This window comes from Rhinoraja longicauda, chromosome 4, assembly GCF_053455715.1.
Source record: "Rhinoraja longicauda isolate Sanriku21f chromosome 4, sRhiLon1.1, whole genome shotgun sequence".
Lineage (NCBI taxonomy): Eukaryota > Metazoa > Chordata > Chondrichthyes > Rajiformes > Arhynchobatidae > Rhinoraja > Rhinoraja longicauda.
In genome coordinates this window covers 66,458,101-66,476,060 of record NC_135956.1, presented here as the reverse complement: position 1 = coordinate 66,476,060, position 17,960 = coordinate 66,458,101, and the positions used below count along the sequence as shown (strand labels likewise).

Sequence of the window (17,960 nt, the reverse complement as noted above, 5' to 3'; positions counted from 1 at the left end):
AGGCTACAGCAAGATGTCATACAGTCATAGAGCGTGCAAACAGGCCCATCAGCCCAACCTGCCCACGCCGGCCAACACGCCCCATCTACACTAGTCTTACCTGCCTGCGCTTGTCCCACATCCGTTCAACCTATCCTATCCATGCACATGTCCAAATATTTTAAACATTGTGATAGTACCTATCCTAACTAACTCCACCGGCCCATATACATACCACCCTTTGTGTAAAAAAAAATTGCCCCTCAAGTTCCTATTAAATCTTTCCCCCCTCACAAACCTATGGTCCTTGGTTCCCCTACTCTGCAGAAGATGCTGTGCATTTACTCGATCAATTCTTCTTATGATCTTATACACTCTATACAAGATCACTGCTCATCCTCCTGTGTTCCAAGGAATAAAGTCCCAGCCTGCTCAACCTCTCCCGATAGGTCAAGCCCTTGGGTTCTGGCAACATCCTTGTAAATCTTCTCTGTACCCTTTCCAGATTAACAACATCTTTCCTATAACAGGGAGACCAAAACTAAACACAATACTCTAAATGTGGTCTTACCAATGGCTTGGACAACTGTAATATGACCTCCCAACTTCTATATTATCAATCAGCTTGAAAGTTGGGTGCAATATTGGTAAACTGAATTTAAATCCAGACATGCAAGATAATCCTGACATGCCTTATGCAAGATGATGCTCTTTGGGAAGGCAAACAAGGATTGGCCGTACACAGTAAATGGTAGGGCACAAGGAAGTGTTGATAAACAGAGGGACCCTGGGATGCATGTCCACATATTCCTGAAAGTGGCAGCACATGTGGACAAGGACGTGAAGAAGGCAAATAGAATGCTTGCCATCATTGGCCATGGTGTAGACTATAAGGGCCTGGGGATTTACTCACCTTAATGCTCTTCAAGAACCCCAACACCACTTCCTTAATGGTATCAAACTTCCCAAACATATTAGTATTCCCCACGTTGACAGGCCTGGATAGAGTGAATGTGGAGAGGATGTTTCCACTAGTGGGAGAGTCTGGAACCAGAGGCCATAGCCTCAGAATAAAAGGACATACCTTTAGAAAGAAGAAGAGAAGGAATGTCTTTAGTCAGAGAGTGGTGAATCTGTGGAATTCACTGCCAAAGACGGCTGTGGAGACCAGGTCAATTGATATCTTGAAGGCGTAGATTGACAGATTCTTGATTAGTATGGGGTGAAGGCAAGAGAATGGGGTTGAGAGGGAAAGATAGATCAGCCATGATTGAGTGGCAGAGTAGACGATGGACCAAATGGCCTAATTTTGCTCCGCGTACATCTCAGCTTATTCTATTTGCTCTTTGACATTTGTAGAGGGTAGCATACCTGTCTGGATGGAGAGCTGTTGTAGAAATATCTGGACTTGTGTTTGGGCTAACAAGTCTTTGCATGACTTGTCTTTGTCAAGTGAGTCGCAAAACTGTACAAGCTGTGTGCAAGCCTCCTCAAAAGTAGTAGCTGGAAAAGCAGATTTGCTCCCCTTCATCTGGTTTGCTGCTTCTATGCAAGTAATAAAAAAATTAAAGACAAGTAAGGACTGTATTTCAACCTAATTTTGTGATAGGCAGTGAAAGGATGTGAGTTATTCAGCAGATCGGTACCTTCAAACGCTGGATTTGGTGATGAAGCTGTACAACATTGACTGATAGATTCCACTGCTGTAAAGTTCTTATTTTTCTTCAGGTAGTCAGCAGGCAACTTGTTTAATCGATTGGGAATACTGGGATCAGCTCCTGATTGCAGAAGAAAACGTACATCTTCAGTCTGACCTACAGTTAAAGAAGAAAAGGGAGTGAAAAAAGTGAGCATTTCATAAGTATTGCGTGGGGATTCTGGTAAATGATTTGCTCTACATCTGCATTAGACAGAGCAAACAATTTTATTGCTGTTAATTCCAAACATTTTAACCTTCAATGACTAATGAAACATTTGCCGTGGTCAAAGCCGATCTTTGAATACATTTATCTTTGACTGGCACAGACTTTTGCAGGGAAAAAACAGCTCATTTTTGGATTATGTACAGAAAACACAGAAGACATGGTGACACACAGCACAGATGGATGCAGGTAGACACTTCTGCTTCTTTGTCTTGAAGTGCTTCTCCCAAGATCATGGCTTTTTGGTGACCTGTGACCAACAGTGCCCACAAGTACCAAATTACAGGTGGTTCTGTGCTATCGGCCAATTCTCACAACATGGGCTCAGGTCACATCAAACTAGCATTCAGTGGGATAGATCACATAATGACATATTGCTAGATTTGAAAATGTTAGAGCTTTAATTCACAGTTTCCTGTCATGAAGCAGTTTAAAAGGATATTTATACCTAGAAATACAACTGAATTGCACTGGCTCTTCGACCCTAGTGGGTAATTTGCAACTCTAACTCGATTTTTCCAAGAGTTAGCATGATAACAACAGTATGCCAGGTCACTTTGCATGTCAGAAAACTCAACAAGTAAATTAGATAAGGTCCAAAATTGGGACATGGCCATTTTTTAAGGGGGTAAGTTGCAGAGGTCAAGTGGGTGAGCGGGCAGCTGGCAAATGTGAGCATCTCCCGAGGAGATTCACCTCCATCACTCTGACCGCGGTGTACATCCCAGCCCAGGCAGACATCCGTCTAACTCTGGAGCAGCTGCACGCCCTGGTCAACAAACCCCCACAGCCTTTACCATCATAGCCGGGGACTTCAACAAATCCAACCTGAAGAAATCATTCCTGAACTACCACCGACACGTTTCCTGCAGCACCAGAGGGTTAAACACCCTTGACCACTGCTATACGACCAGCAGAGATGCCTATCACTCCATCCCTCACTTGCACTTCGGGAAATCCGTCCATTCAGCCGTGCTGTTTCTTCCTGCATACAGGCAGCAACTGATGAGCAAACCCCCAGCAGTGAGGACTGCCCAGAGCTGGTCAGGGGAGACAGAGGAACGACTCCGGGACTGCTCGGAGTCAGTACACTGGGCAATGTTCAAGTACCCAACAACGGACCTGAATGAATACGCCACAGTTGTTGCAGACTTCATAAGGGAAATGTGTGGAGGAATGTGTTTCTACAAAAACCATCTGATTGTTTCCCAGCCAAAAGCCTTGGATGAACCAGGAGATCCACATTCTTCTGAGGACCAGATCTTGAGCATTCAAGTCTGGCAATGCAGAGGTATACAAGAAGTCCAGTATGACTTTGATAAGGCCATCAAAAAGGCCAAAAGGGACTTTCGCTCTAAGTTGGAGGATGAGGCGGATGTTCGGCAACTATGGCAAGGCTTGAATGCCATCACTTGCTACAAGGCGAAATCAGGAGGCATCTCACCGACTTGTTTCACCACTGCCATCGGGAAGACGATACAGGAGCCTGAAAACTGTAACGCCCAGGTTCAGGAACAGCTTCTTCCCTTTAGCCATCAAGCTATTAAACACTACAACCTCCAATAAGCTCTGAACCACGTAGACTTGGGGGCATTGGTTTTGTCTTTTTGCACTATTATTGGGTTTGTTATGTGTACGTATGTATGCGTGCGTGTATGTATGTATATGTACATGTGTATATGTGTATATATACACACACTGAGCTTTTTCCCCCCTGTTTATTGTAGAAGTACATGGCACAGTGTACTGTGTTTGCATATTCTGTTGTGCTGCTGCAAGTAAGAATTTCATTGTTCTATCTGGGACATATGACAATAAAACACTCTTAAATGTTGAATAAAAATGTAATCAGATTTGTTACCTCTTTAATTACATCCTTGAAATACCCATCAACCCTTGTTATTACAAGTCAGTTTGCTGAGTCGACTTAAGTAATCTTACTAATTTTGCAATGCAACACTCAGTCCAAGTATCTTAATGTTATATCAACCTATATTCATTTGGTGGCACAGTGATTGAACTGCTGCCTCAGAGCACCAGGGACCCGGATTCGATCCCGACTATGGGTGCTGCCTGTATGGAGTATATGCGTTCTCTCTGTGACCACGTGGATTTCCACAGATGCTCCGATTTCCTCCCACATTCCAAAGACATGTAGGTCTGTAAATTGTCCCGAGTATTTGGGATGCGAAAATGTAATAATATAGAGCTAGTGTGTGGGTGATCAATAGTCAACATTTCCACACTGTATCTCTCCGGTAAACTAAACTTTAAACATAACCTTTACTACATACGCTTCTAATACGGCTGTCACATTTACTCAAAACATAAAAATTATTTGAAAGATTTATGAGTGGCACGTTCAATACACTGTAATATAATCTACAATCTATTACTTACAACGCCGATCATATCCATTTGCCGTTGTGTTCCAGGAAGCCACTATATGCAAAAGCAATTGGCCATCTTCATCCTGATGGTTAATTCTGTCCTGCAGAGATGGTTTCTGTGCAAAAATCCACTTAAGAAGTTTTTTATCATCTGCAATGTAAAGAATAATATTGTAAAACAGCAACAGGGCAGTCAGCTTTCTACCGCCTCAACCACGATCAGAGTGATAGTCTCGACAGCATGGGTACAGGGCCTTCGGCCCAACCTGTCCATGCTGACCAAGGTGCCCCATCTAAGCTCGTCCCATTTCCCTGCATTTAAGTGATCTTCGGTTAGGCATATTCAAGGAATGGAGGGATATGGATTATATGCAGGCAAAAAAGAGTTGGTCTTGGCATCACGTTTGACACGGGCATTGTGGGCAGAAGGGCTGGTTCATGTTATACTGTTCTACGTGGCCTATGTCTCTCTAAACATTTTCTATCCATGCACCTGTCGAAGAGTCTATTCCATGCAGTTTATATGCACCTGCCCATAGTACCTACCCTAACTACCTCCTCTGGCAGCTGATTCTATATACCCATCATCCTCTCAGTGAAAAGAACTGCCCCTTGTGTTCTTATTAAATCTTTCCCGTCTCACCTCATGATTTTATAGACCTCTCTAAGATCACCCTTTAGCCTCCTGCGCTCCAATGAATAAAGTCCTAGCTTGCCCAATCTCTCCCTATAATTCTGGCCCTCAAGTCCTGGCAACATCTTCATGAATCTTTTTTGCATTCTTTTCAGCATATGATATAATATTGTACACGATATTGTTGAATAACCACAATACTGGGGTTAGATGGCAATCTTCTTGAGCTCTCCCCTGAAAGTATTAAAGGTTAATGAAAATGTTCTTGCATAAAAGGTATATAATGATCAAAGCTCTTCTTTAAAAAAAAAGCTAATTAAAGAAATATGAATATCACTGCAAGGTCAGCATTTACTGCCCATCAGGATGGTCGTGAAGCTCCATTTTTCCTGTGCTCTACTATTCTAATGTTCTAATCTCCGCCACCCTTGAAATGAGTAACTGCCTGGGCCATTTAAGAGTCAACCATATTCCCTATTTACTCCAGTTATGGTTGCACCAGGACCCTGCATAATTGTAACAATACTTCAATATTCCAAAACTCCAAGCCTCTTTTAATAAGGCCAATATGCCATTTGCTTCCTAACTACTTGACATTAACATTAACAATTAAAGTGCAACATCTAGATCCCTTTGTATTTTGGTCAACTGCAGTCTTTCTCCAGTTAGATAATCACTTGCCTTTGGATTCAAAGTGCATGACCTCACAGTTTGCTATCTTTAATTCGATTTGCCAAGTTTTCACCAACATCAACCTGTATGCTATATCCAGGAAAATATACAAAGTGCTGCAGTAACCGAGTAGGTCAGGCAGCATCTCTGGAGAACACGGATAGGCGACATTTTGAGTTGGGATCCTTCTTCGGACCGATTGTGGTTGTGGGGATGGAGAATGGGGGGTGGGGGAAGCTGGAAGAGAGGAAAGACAGGGCGAAGCGTGGCAAGTGAGAGATACATATGGATGCGGGGGGGGGGGGGGAGGTTGATAGGCAGATGGTTGGACAAAGGCCAGAGACGAAAAGAGTAAATGAGCAAAAGAGAAGGATAGAAGAGTCACAAATTGTGAAGCCAGTGAAAGGAATGTAGGTGAAAGGGAAGGGAGGGGAGAAGAGAGAGGGGGTTGTGTTGTAGACGACCTATATGAAGTGCTGTTCCTCTAGTTGGCTTGTGGCCCCACTCTGGCAATGGAGGAGGCCCAGAACAGAAAGGTCAGTATGGGTAGAGGAAGAGGAGTTCAAATGATCAGTGACCGGGAGATCCTGCAGAACTGAGCGCAAGTCTTCGGCAAAACGGCCGCCAAGTCGTCGCTTGATCTCACGCCAATAGAGGCCGCCACATCAGGAACACCAGAGGCAATAGACGAGGTTAGAGGAGGTGCGTGTGAACCTCTGATGACCTGGAAGGACTGCTGGGGTCCCTGGATGATAGTCCCTTACCTGGACTCGCATCCATTTCACCCCCCACCCCCCCCCCCACCTACATTCCTTTCTCTGGCTTCACAATTCGCACCTCTTCTATCCTAATCTCACACATTGTCTTTTCATCTCTTGCCTTTGTCCAACCAGCTGGCTAAAATCACACATAGGGTGATGCGTATATAGAAAGATTAGCTATTGGAATTGTTGTACAGTGGCACAGCCGGTAGAGCTGCTACATAACAGCAAAGACCTAGGATCAATTCTGAACTCAAGTGCTATCTGTGTGGAGTTCACATGTTCTCCCTGTGGCTGTGTGGATTTCCTCTAGTTGTTTCCGTTTCCTCCCTCATCCCAAAGATATGCATATTTGTATGTTTAATTGGCCTCTGCAAACTGCGTGCAGGAAATGGATGGGAACGTAGGACAACATAGAACTAATTTGAACGGGTGATTATTGGTTGGCATGGATTTGTAGGCCAAAGGGCATGTTTCTATGCCATATCTGTAAAGTAAAGTAATTTGTAGAAGCGGGTACAATTATGACATTTAAAAGGCAAGATGCTGGAATCTATAAGGAAGAAATTGCTAGTCATGTAGCGAAGCTTAATGTATTAAAAACTATGTCGACATTGGTTTTGTGAAAAGTCAGACAAGTTTAACAAATTTGTTATTGCTCTTTTGGAATGTAACAAGTGGACAGGTACATGGATAGGAAAGGCATGAAGGGAAATGGTGCAAGCAAGTGGAGCAAGGTCTGTTAATCAACCTGGTTGGCATGGATGAGTTGAGCAAAAGGGCCTGATTCTCTGCCTGCTATTTAATATCTAACCTTCAATCCATCCATCTCACTCTTGCTAATACACTGAGCTCTCATTTTATGCACCAGCCTTTTGTGATACCTTGTCACGTGCCTGTTGAAAATCCAAAAACTGTCTACAGGCTTGTAACATTCTAAAACCAGCGGAATATGTGTCAAACATGACTGACCTTCCATAAATATCAACTTGGTTTGATTACATTCAACTTCTCTACATGGTCCTCACCTTTGACCATGCATCCAACACATCATCCGCCAACATTTCTGTCACCTCCAAAGTATTCCTACCACAGTCACATCTTCCAGTCTCCACACCTTTCTGCCTTCCGCAGTAACCACTCCATCCACAACGTAGTGGTTCACTCACCCAAACCAACCACCTCCCTAGGTGCTTTACCCTACAACCGCAGGAGATGCAACACCTGTCCCTATCCTTCCTCTCTGACCTCCGTCCAGGGACCCTTGCAGTCCTGCCAAGTGAGATCGAGGTTCATGTGCACCTCATCCAACTTCATTTACTACATCCATTGCCACTTATTTCTTCCCTGTCCTTTCACCTACACTTTTCCTCTAGCTTCACAGTTCACGACTCTTCAATCCTTTTGTCTCACACCTACATCTCTGGCCTTTGTCCAACCATCTGCTTATCAAGAATGCCCCTCACTTGTACCCACATATTACCTGCCAGGCTTTGTCATGCCCCTCCTTGCTTCCAGCTTTCTTTCTCCTCACCCCACAATCAGTCTGAAAGGTCCCGACCCGAAACATCACCTACCCAAGTTCTCCAGAGATGCTGCCTGACTCGCTGAGTTACTCCAGCACTTTGTCCTCTTTTAAAAACACAAGTACTTATTTGACTAATTGTAACCAGACAAAACGAGATATAATTGCAACATATTCGCATTGCAAAAAATGTTATAATGCAACTTGAGTTTATGTATCACTTTAGCACTGTAAAAGATCACATGGTACTTTGTATAATTAAACAAGTAGTGACAAACAATCTTTAAACAAATCAACTGTCGAAAGATATTCGATTTAAGAATCATCTCAAAAGAGGCAACAACACTGTGAGACAAGACAAATTAAAAACAATAATGCTCAAAGATATTTGGAGGCTTATAAGATTGGTGGAGGTGGCAGCGAGATATAGCATTAAGAACTTTGAAAATCAAGATGAAACAATGCAGTGATACAAGTAGGAAGGCAAGGTGTGAATGGAACTTGGTTTGAATTAAGTAGCAAAGTGTTGGATGGATTTCTATTTAAGGATGCACGGCAGATCAAGTTAAAACTCGAGCCCAGAGGTAGCAAAAGCATGAACGGGAGATTCAGGAATAAATGAGTTGAGACATGGAAAAGAAAGGCAGCATTATGGAGATGAAGCTAGCTCTTGACGATAAGGCAAACAAATATTCTGAAACTTAACCTGCGTTCAAATATGATGTCAACATTGTAAACAATCAAATTCAACTCTAGATTTGGCGAACTTTATGTTGTGTAATGCATCTGCAGTGTTGAGGGCATGATCAGGTCTTCTTGGATTTGACCTTCAACTAACCCTATGACTATTATTTGAACGGGCATGGTATAATTACACGGCCAACTACCTTTAGTTTGGGAACAGCTCATCCAAAGATTGCAGAAATTTGTAGATGGAGCCTAGTCCATCATATACACCATGGTGCCTAGGAACAGTAGCCAATATAATCAAAAGACTAGTCTACCCCAGTAATTTCTTCTTCCCCATTCTTCAGTCCGGCAGAAGGTATAGAAACTCGAAAGCATGCTTCACAAAACTCAGGAATGCTTTCTTCCCTGCTGTTATCAGGCTTCTGAACAATCCTTCCATAACTGTCCGATTCATCTCTACCCCATTGTGGACATTGGACTTTGTCTCAGAAACTGATGTGCTACAATGCTGAGAACTATATTCCCAGTCTGTATCTTTCCCTTTGCTCTACCTATTATACTTTCGTTTGACTTGACCATATGTATGACTATATATGACAGACCTGTTTGGATAGCATGTAAAACAAAGCTTTTCACTTTACCTCGGTACACATGACAATAATAAACCTCAACTTTTACTTCATAACTGAAAACTCGAGAAATATCCAAATGAATAAAAATTCATCCTACTCCAACTTAATTTGTTTATTAATCTTGGTTCAAAATTCAGATGGAGAGTGAACAAGACGGTGAACAATACGAGTGAACAACAATGACGAAGGAAAATTTATAAACAAAAAAAACTTTGGTAAATCCTAGTGGTTCTCAGTTAATGAAATATTTCGAAGTGTAGTCATTATCATAATGTTGGGAAGGTTTGTAGCATTTTCAGATACAGCAACTGCAATGAAATAAATGGTGCTTTTTTTGGCAGTATTGATGAAGGCTTAAATAATGGCCAGGCCAGCATTTTCTTGCCTTCCTTGAGTAATGTCAGGTGAACTTTTATGTTTATTATTAAGAAGGTCGACAGTGGCTTTATTTACTATCTCATCTGAAATTCAGCAACTTTGATGATCCAGCCCTCCCTCAGCAATGCACTAAAGTATCAAACGAGATTACTAAATGTGTCTCTAAAGTGGTGTTAATACTATGGGCTTCCATCTTGCTGGCAAGATTGCCATGACTGAGACCTGCAATGCATTAGATACTTTTTAAGAAAAGTAAAATTACTTACTGGTCCTTATAGCAAGTTTGAGGATGGAATGGAGTGGAAATGGTCCAATAGTCTCGAGGTTTACACCATGAGTCACTAAGGCACGCACAAGTTTTGTTATCCATTTATAGTCATGCATTGGTTCAACCCCAGGAGGGATACGCTTTAAAAAAAAAGGAGGGAAAAAAATAATTTGAATGTAAACCTAACAAGATTTTGTAATAGTATTTTGTTTCCTATAAACTTTTTCTGCCTGCATGTTTACTTTATTACAAGGACAGAGAATATCATGTCTGGCAGCATATTAGCACACAATCAAAATTGACTATGATCAGTGACATTGATACAGTCAAAACGGAGGTGACCGAGACATTCCTTTGTCAATCAGTTTGTGGCCATACTGCTGTAAGTTAATGCGATTCATTTCATGTTGTAATGTACATGCAGCCCCTCCAGGCAACGCATATTTTGAGAAAAATCATTGGCGTTCATTGGGAGAAATTGCTGTTGCCTAATTGTTTCACCGCACACACACACACCAGGTTTAAATTAGAGACACAGTGTGGATAACCCACCGAGTCCGTGGCGACCACAATCAACCATACATAACCTAGTTCGATCCGACACACTAGGGACAATTTTACACAAGGCAATTAATCTATCTACCTGCACATTTTTGGAATGTGGGAAGAAACCAGAGCACCTGGAGGAAACCCGCACAGTCACAGGAAGAACCTACAAACGCCACACAGATAGATACATAAATATACATACACACATATTAAATATACACATCAAGGCCAGGTTGCCGACACCGCTATCCCCGACCACTCCCCAGGCCTGACCGACTGCCGCCATCTCCGGCCCACATTGCTTCCTTGGCCGCTTCCAGTCAGAGAGTTGTAAATCTGTGGAATTCACTGGCTCAGAAGGGCCCGCTGACCCTTACCTGCGCTGCTTCAGCCACCTGCGGATCACGTCCAATGACTCGGCTGATCCTAGCCTCAGCTCACCTGGATTCCAGGCCCAGTTCCAGACAGAGTCTGAAGAAAGGTCCTGACCCAAAATATCACCTATCCACCTTCTCCAAAGATGCTACCTGACCTGCTGAGTTACTCCAGCACTTTGCGTCCTTTGGTTTATTTGTATCTGTAGTTCTTTGTTTCTACTACTTAAAATCCCTTACTCGGTTATAGCGGGCAATCGGCAATAACGGACACCACCCCCTCCCCCATAGTCCATTATAATGAAGATTTACTGTATAGTGAAAGATAAGTAGGCAACAGCAATGTCTCCCAATAAGGGCAAATGATTTGTCTTAAAATTTGGCTGCAATATTATATGCACATATATATATATAAATGACTGGATGTAAATGTAGATGGGTTGGTGACTAAGTTTGCTGACAACACCAAAATCGGAGGAGTTGAGTGGGGAAGCCATCAGGAGATACTGCGGGATATAGGTCAGCTGCAGAAATGGGCGGAGACATGGCAGATGGAGTTGAACCCGAGCAAGTGTGAGGTTGCTCTGGGAGGTTGAATGCAAGGGGAAAGTATACGGTTAATGGCAAAAACCTTTAACAGCATTGATGTGCAGAGGGTGTCCAAGTTCATGGCTCACTGAAGGTGGCAGCACAAATAGGGAGGATGGTAAAGAAGGTATATGGTATGCTAACCTTCATTGCTAAGGGCATTGAATACAAAAGTCAGGAAATCATGATGCAACTCTATAAGATGTTGTTGAGGCCACATTTGGAGTATTGCATGCAACAGACAATAGGTGCAGGAGTAGGCCATTCGGCCCTTCGAGCCAGCACCACCATTCAATGTGATCATGGCTGATCATTCTCAATCAGTACCCCGTTCCTGCCTTCTCCCCATACCCCCTGACTCTGCTATCCTTAAGAGCTCTATCTAGGTCTCTCGAATGTATTCAGAGAATTGGCCTCCACTGAGGCAGTGAATTCCACAGATTTACAACTCTCTGACTGAAAAGGGTTTTCCTCATCTCCGTTCTAAATGGCCTACCCCTTATTCTTAAACTGTGGCCCCTGGTTCTGGACTCCCCCAACATTGGGAACATATTTCCTGCCACTAACGTGTCCAACCTCTTAATAATCCTATATGTTTCGATAAGATCCACTCTCATCCTTCTAAATTCCAGTGTATACAAGCCTAGCCGCTCCAGTCTTTCAGTCTGGGGTCAATGACAGTCCCGCCATTCCGGGAATTAACCTAGTAAACCTACGCTGCACACCCTCAATAGCAAGAATATCCTTCCTCAAATTTGGAGACCAAAACGGCACACAGTACTCCAGGTGTGGTCTCACTAGGGCCCTGTACAACTTCAGAAGGACCTCTTTGCTGCTATACTCAACTCCTCTTGTTATGAAGGCCAACATTCCATTGGTTTTCTTCACTGCCTGTTGTACCTGCATGCTTCCTTTCAGTGACTGATGCACCAAGACACTCAGATCTCGTTGTACGTCCCCTTTTCCTAACTTGACACCATTCAGATAATAATTTGCCTTCTTATTCTTACCACCAAAGTGGATAACCTCACACTTATCCACATTAAACTGCATCTGCCATGCATCCGCCCACTCACACAACCTGTCCAAGTCACCCTGCAACCTCACAGCATCTTCCTCTCAAATTAAGCCTCTGCCATCCAGTTTTTGAATTGCTAACCTTGGGGGGAAAAACCTTACCCATGCCGCACATGATCTTGCATACATCTACAAGATTATCCATCAGCCTTCTATGCTCCAAAAAGCAAACCAAGCCCTATTCTGTCTAATCCTGCGTCCTTTCCAACAATAACATTCTTCTAACAGCTGGATAACCAGAACTACACATTCAAGTGTGGTCTCACCATCAATCTGCACAGTTGCATGATGCCTCAACGTTTGTATTCAACACCGTTTCCAATGAAGGCAAACGTGTCATCCACATTCTTCAGTGCCACATTCACCTGACTTTCCACTTCCAGTGAACAATTCATTTGAATTCCCAAATCTTGCTGTTCCACAACACTCTTCAGATTAGTATCATTTGCTGTACACATCTTGCACTGCTTTGACAGACCAATGTGCAACACCTCGCACTTGTCAGTGTTAAATTTCATTTGCCATTCTTTATCCCACCTTGCCAAATGATCTAAATCATATTGTAAACTTCCCTCCTCAGTGTCTACCATGCCACCTATCTCAGTATCATCTGCATATCCACTAACAATGTTGACTATACCGGGGAACTACAGGTAGTGAACTTGGCATTAGCAGTGGGAAAGTAATTGGAGGGGATTACAAGCAACTGGATGTACTGATGTTTGGATAGTCAGGCACCGATGTGGGGATAGTGAGCATGCCTTTGTGCATGGGAAATCATAGAACATTGTACAGTACAGTCAGTTAGGCCCACAATGCCAAAGAGAATGCCAAGATAAACTCATCACGTCTGCCTACACATGATTCATTCCCAGCATATCCAAGTGCCTATCGAAAAGCCTCTTAAATGTCTCTATTGACTGTGCCTCCACCGCAGCATCCGACAGTGCATTTCAGACCCCCCCACCACCCTGTATATAAAGAAAACTTGCCCCACACAACTTCCTTAAACTTTGCGTCTCCCACCTTAAAGCATAGCACCTTAAACCCCTGGACTTTGACATTTCCACCCCGAGAGAAAGTTTCTGACTGTCTGCACTATCAATGCCTCATATCATATTAAGAATAATGGGTAGCCATTTAGGACTGAGATGAGGAAAAACTTCTTCACCCAGAGAGTTGTGAATCTGTGGAATTCTCTGCCACAGAAGGCAGTGGAGGCCAATTCACTGGATGTTTTCAAGAGAGTTAGATTTAGCTCTTTAGGGCTAAAGGAATCAAGGGATATGGGGAAAAAGCAGGAACGGGGTACTGCTTTTAAATGATCAGCCATGATCATATTGAATGGCGGTGCTGGCTCGAAGGGCCGAATGGCCTACTCCTGCACCTATTTCGCTATGTTTCTATACTTTAATATCATCATATCATATCATATATCTACAGCCGGAAACAGGCCTTTTCGGCCCTCCAAGTCCGTGCCGCCCAGTGATCCCCGTACATTAACACTATCCTACACCCACTAGGGACAATTTTTACATTTACCCAGCCAATTAACCTACATACCTGTACATCTTTGGAGTGTGGGAGGAAACCGAAGATCTCGGAGAAAACCCACGCAGGTCACGGGGAGAACGTACAAACTCCTTACAGTGCAGCACCCGTAGTCAGGATCGAACCTGAGTCTCCGGCGCTGCATTCGCTGTAAAGCAGCAACTCTACCGCTGCGCTACCGTGCCGCCCTGGTACACTGGTATCAGGTCTCCCCTTAACCTCCGGTTTTCCAGGGAAACAATGCAACTCAGCCAACCTCTTCTGATAACTAATACCTTCCAAACTATGCAGCATTCTGGTCAACATCTTCTGAATCCTTTCTAAAACCACATCATTCCTGTTTCGGGAAGTGCACACAATACTTCAAATACAGCCTAACCAAAGTCCTATAAAGTTGCATCACGACTTCTCGACTCGTATACTCATTGCCTCAAATCCATGTAGACAATATGAACGGCCCTACCCTCATTGATCACGTTCATCACCTACTCAAAAACCCAATCGCTCGTAAAACATGACCTGCCAAGTACAAAGCTATACCAAGTGATTCAAATTAACCCATCCTTTTCCTAATGGGATTAAATCCTATCCAGAAGAATCATTTCCAATAGTCTCCTTACCATTAACGTGAGGCTCGCCGGACTACAATTCCCTGGGTTATCTCTACTTCACTTCTTGAACAAAATAACATTTGCTACTCACCAGTCCCACGGAGCTTTATCTGTTGCTAGAGAAGATGCAAAGATCTTTATCAAAGCTCCTGCAATCCCCTCTCTTGATAACCTGGTATAGATGCCATCAGGCCTCGGGGATTCATACACCTTACTGCTCTTCACGAGACCCAACACCACCTCCTCAATCTTAAACTGCCCTTGCACTATTCTCCACATTGACCTCACTGTCCTCCATATCTTTCTCCAGATGCAAATTACTCGTTCAGTATTCCGCCTACATCACCCGACTTCATGCACAAATTCCCTCTTTTATCCAGGAGTTGTGTTACCTTCTCACTGGTTATCCTCTTGTTTTTAGTGTATAAAAATGCTTTTTTCCTATATGCTTCATATTCATCAAAGGTCCAGCCTGATTTCATCTCAAATCTTGGATACGCATCCTTTTTGTTTTTAAACAAATTTACGACCTCCTTGCTCATCCATGGTTCCCTTACTTTGCCATCCTTTTCCTTCCTCCTTACTGGACATGCCAACTGGCCTTTCAACAACTGCCCCATGTCAGATGTGGACTAACCTCGTAACAACCCCGTTGAGACTTGTCTTTCTCCAACTTAGTACCTTCCCACAAGGTCGTCCCTATTCAAAACAATCTTGAAACTTATGGAGTTGTGGTCCCTAAAATGCTCTTCTACAGAAACACTGTTCATTTGGCCAGACTCGTTTCCCAGTACAACATCCAGCCTGTTCCAGTCTTGGGTTAGACTATCCACATTCTGTTTCAGGAAATGCTCTTGGATACACCTAAACAAGTCTTGCCCAGTCAACGCCTTTGCCAGTGAGCAAGTTCCAATATTGGAAAAGTTAGTCACCTACCGAGACTGTTTCTTTGGCATCTTCCAGTAATCTATCCACATATCTGCTCCTCTATCTGCCGTTGATAATTGGTGGTCTATAGTACAATCCCATTAGACTTTGCGCACCTTTCTTATTTTTGAGCTCTACCATATTGCCTTAGTATGTACTCTCCAAGTGCTGCCAGGACATTCTCCACCTCTTTTCCCTCATGTCAGAATCATCGAAACACTGGACCGTTAAGCTATCTACCAGTCGAGTCCCTCTCGCAACCATGTTTTACCAGGATGGCCACAACATCATAATCATATGTTATATGCTCATTAGCTTCACCATATTACTTAACCCCTCATTGCCTGTCCTTCCTTTGAGACTTATTGGTCCCGAGCTCCACCTTCCCATCAGTCAGTCTGCTTACTAACCTACCATTCTGTTTCCCATCCCCCTAAAAATCTGAGTCCTTGCCCCCCCTTGCTTCAGCACCTGAGCAACACATTCATCACTTCTATCTTCCTATTCCTATCCTCACGAGCACGTGGCACCAGAACCTTCAAAGTCCTGCTTTTTATCCTTTTGTCGAATTCCCTATATTCCCTACTCTGCAGCGCGGCACGGCGGTAGATTTGCTGCCCTACAGCACCAGAGACCCGGATCCGATCCCGACTGTGGGTGCTTGTCTGTACGGAGTTTGTACTTTTTCCCCGTGACCTGAGTGGGTTTTCTCTGGGATCTCCGGTTTCCTCCCAAACTCCAAAGATGTACAGGTATGTAGGATAATTGGCCCTAGTGTGTGTAGGATTGTGTAAGTGCGCGGTGATTGCTGGTCGGCACAGACTCGGTGGGCTGAAGAACCCGTTTCCACGCTGTATCTCTAATCTAAATATGATCTATTTTCCTAATGAGGAAGGCTTTTGGCATGCTGGCCTTCATTGACACTGAATCGTGAATAGAAGTTGGGATATTATGTTTCAGTGGTACAAGACATTGGTGAGCCTGCACTCAGATTACTGTGTTCAGGTTTGGTCACCCTACTATCAGAAAGATGGAATGGGTGACGTTTCGGGTCGAGACCCTTCTTCAGACTAATGTCAGGGGGAGCGGCACAAAGGATATAGGCGGATGACATGGTGTCGAACCGAAACGTCATCCACCTATATCCTTCCTTTGTCCCGCCCCCCTGACATCAGTCTGAAGAAGGGTCTCGACCCGAAACGTCACCCATTCCTTCTCTCCCGAGATGCTGCCTGACCTGCTGAGTTACTCCAGCATTTTGTGAAATAAATACCTTTGATTTGTACCAGCATCTGCAGTTATTTTCTTACACTACTATCAGAAAGATGTCATTAAGGTGGAAAGAGTGCAAGAACATTTATGAGGATGTTGCCAGGACTCAAGGATCTGAGCTATAGAGAGAGGTTGGGCAGGTTTAAACCTTAGTCTTTGAAGTTGAGAGTGATCTTATAGAGGTATATAAAACGATGAGGGCATAGATGGGTAGTCGAATTTCCCAGGGTAGTCGAATCAAGAACTGGAGAACATAGGTTGAAAGCGAGAGGGTAAAAGATTTAATAGGAACATAAGGGAGAACTTTTTCCATACAGCAGATGGTGGATAAATGGAAAAAACAATTGGATTAAGTTGTTGAGCCAGGTACAATAACAACATTTAAAAGACTTTTGGATAGATACATGGATAGAAAAAGGTTGGGAAAGATATCGGCCAAATGCAGGCAAATGGTACAAGCTTGGATGGGGCATCTTGGCTGGCATGGCCGTGTAGAGCTGAAGGGCCTGCTTCGGTGCTGTATGACGCTGTCTGTCATCACATCAAATCGTTTGTTGATGTGCTCAATTAGTTTAGATTAGGTCGATTAGCTAAATAATCAAAATCAAGTAAATAACTGAACTAATTGAGTTATTTACTCAATTTCAATTATTTAGCTAATCTACCTAATCAGTTTATTCTACAATTGCACCAATCAAGAGCAAAAAATGTAATTGATATCCAATCCTCACATGAATCATTGCAAGTACTGAAGTGCAACATCTTCCCCCTCTGAATCAAACTTCTGCACACCAATTCCTGACTCTAGCACTCGTACCACCGGGTGGCGCCGTACAATGGCTGCCTCGCCAACAGTTGGTCACGTCCCTTTCTCTCTTTGTTGTTTTTTAGTCTGTGGTTAAATGTTCTTTTAGTGTAATGTTGTTTTTGTATTATGTGGGGGGGGGGATTTTTTAATTGCTTCCCTCGACGGTGATGCAACTTTTTCCTTATCGTATCTCCGTCTGCACTGCAGCCCAACATCATGGAGCTGGCGGCCTCTTGCTGGGGATCGACCTTGGCAACTCCAACCGTGCAACAGGCTGCGGATTTAACATCTCGGAGCTGACGGTCCCTTTGCCAGGGATCGATCTCGGAAGCTCCAACCGCGGGAGCCTGCG

The 17,960-nt window shown here is 43.5% G+C and overlaps 1 protein-coding gene across 3 annotated transcripts in view; it reads right to left on the bottom strand.

The window, feature by feature from the left end:
* LOC144592810 (TPR and ankyrin repeat-containing protein 1-like) overlaps positions 1-17,960 on the bottom strand; it is an 86,009-nt gene that overhangs the window by 45,169 nt on the left and 22,880 nt on the right. For 2 of the 3 annotated variants that reach the window (XM_078397919.1, XM_078397920.1), the window contains 5 exons: positions 10,495-10,563; positions 9,850-9,991; positions 4,302-4,442; positions 1,626-1,793; positions 1,351-1,524 (listed from right to left, as the gene is read on the bottom strand). In XM_078397919.1, coding sequence (XP_078254045.1) covers positions 1,351-1,524; positions 1,626-1,793; positions 4,302-4,442; positions 9,850-9,991; positions 10,495-10,563 — 694 coding nt within the window. The remainder of the gene's footprint in view (positions 1-1,350; positions 1,525-1,625; positions 1,794-4,301; positions 4,443-9,849; positions 9,992-10,494; positions 10,564-17,960) is intronic. The other variant, XM_078397921.1, reaches the window with a different exon arrangement.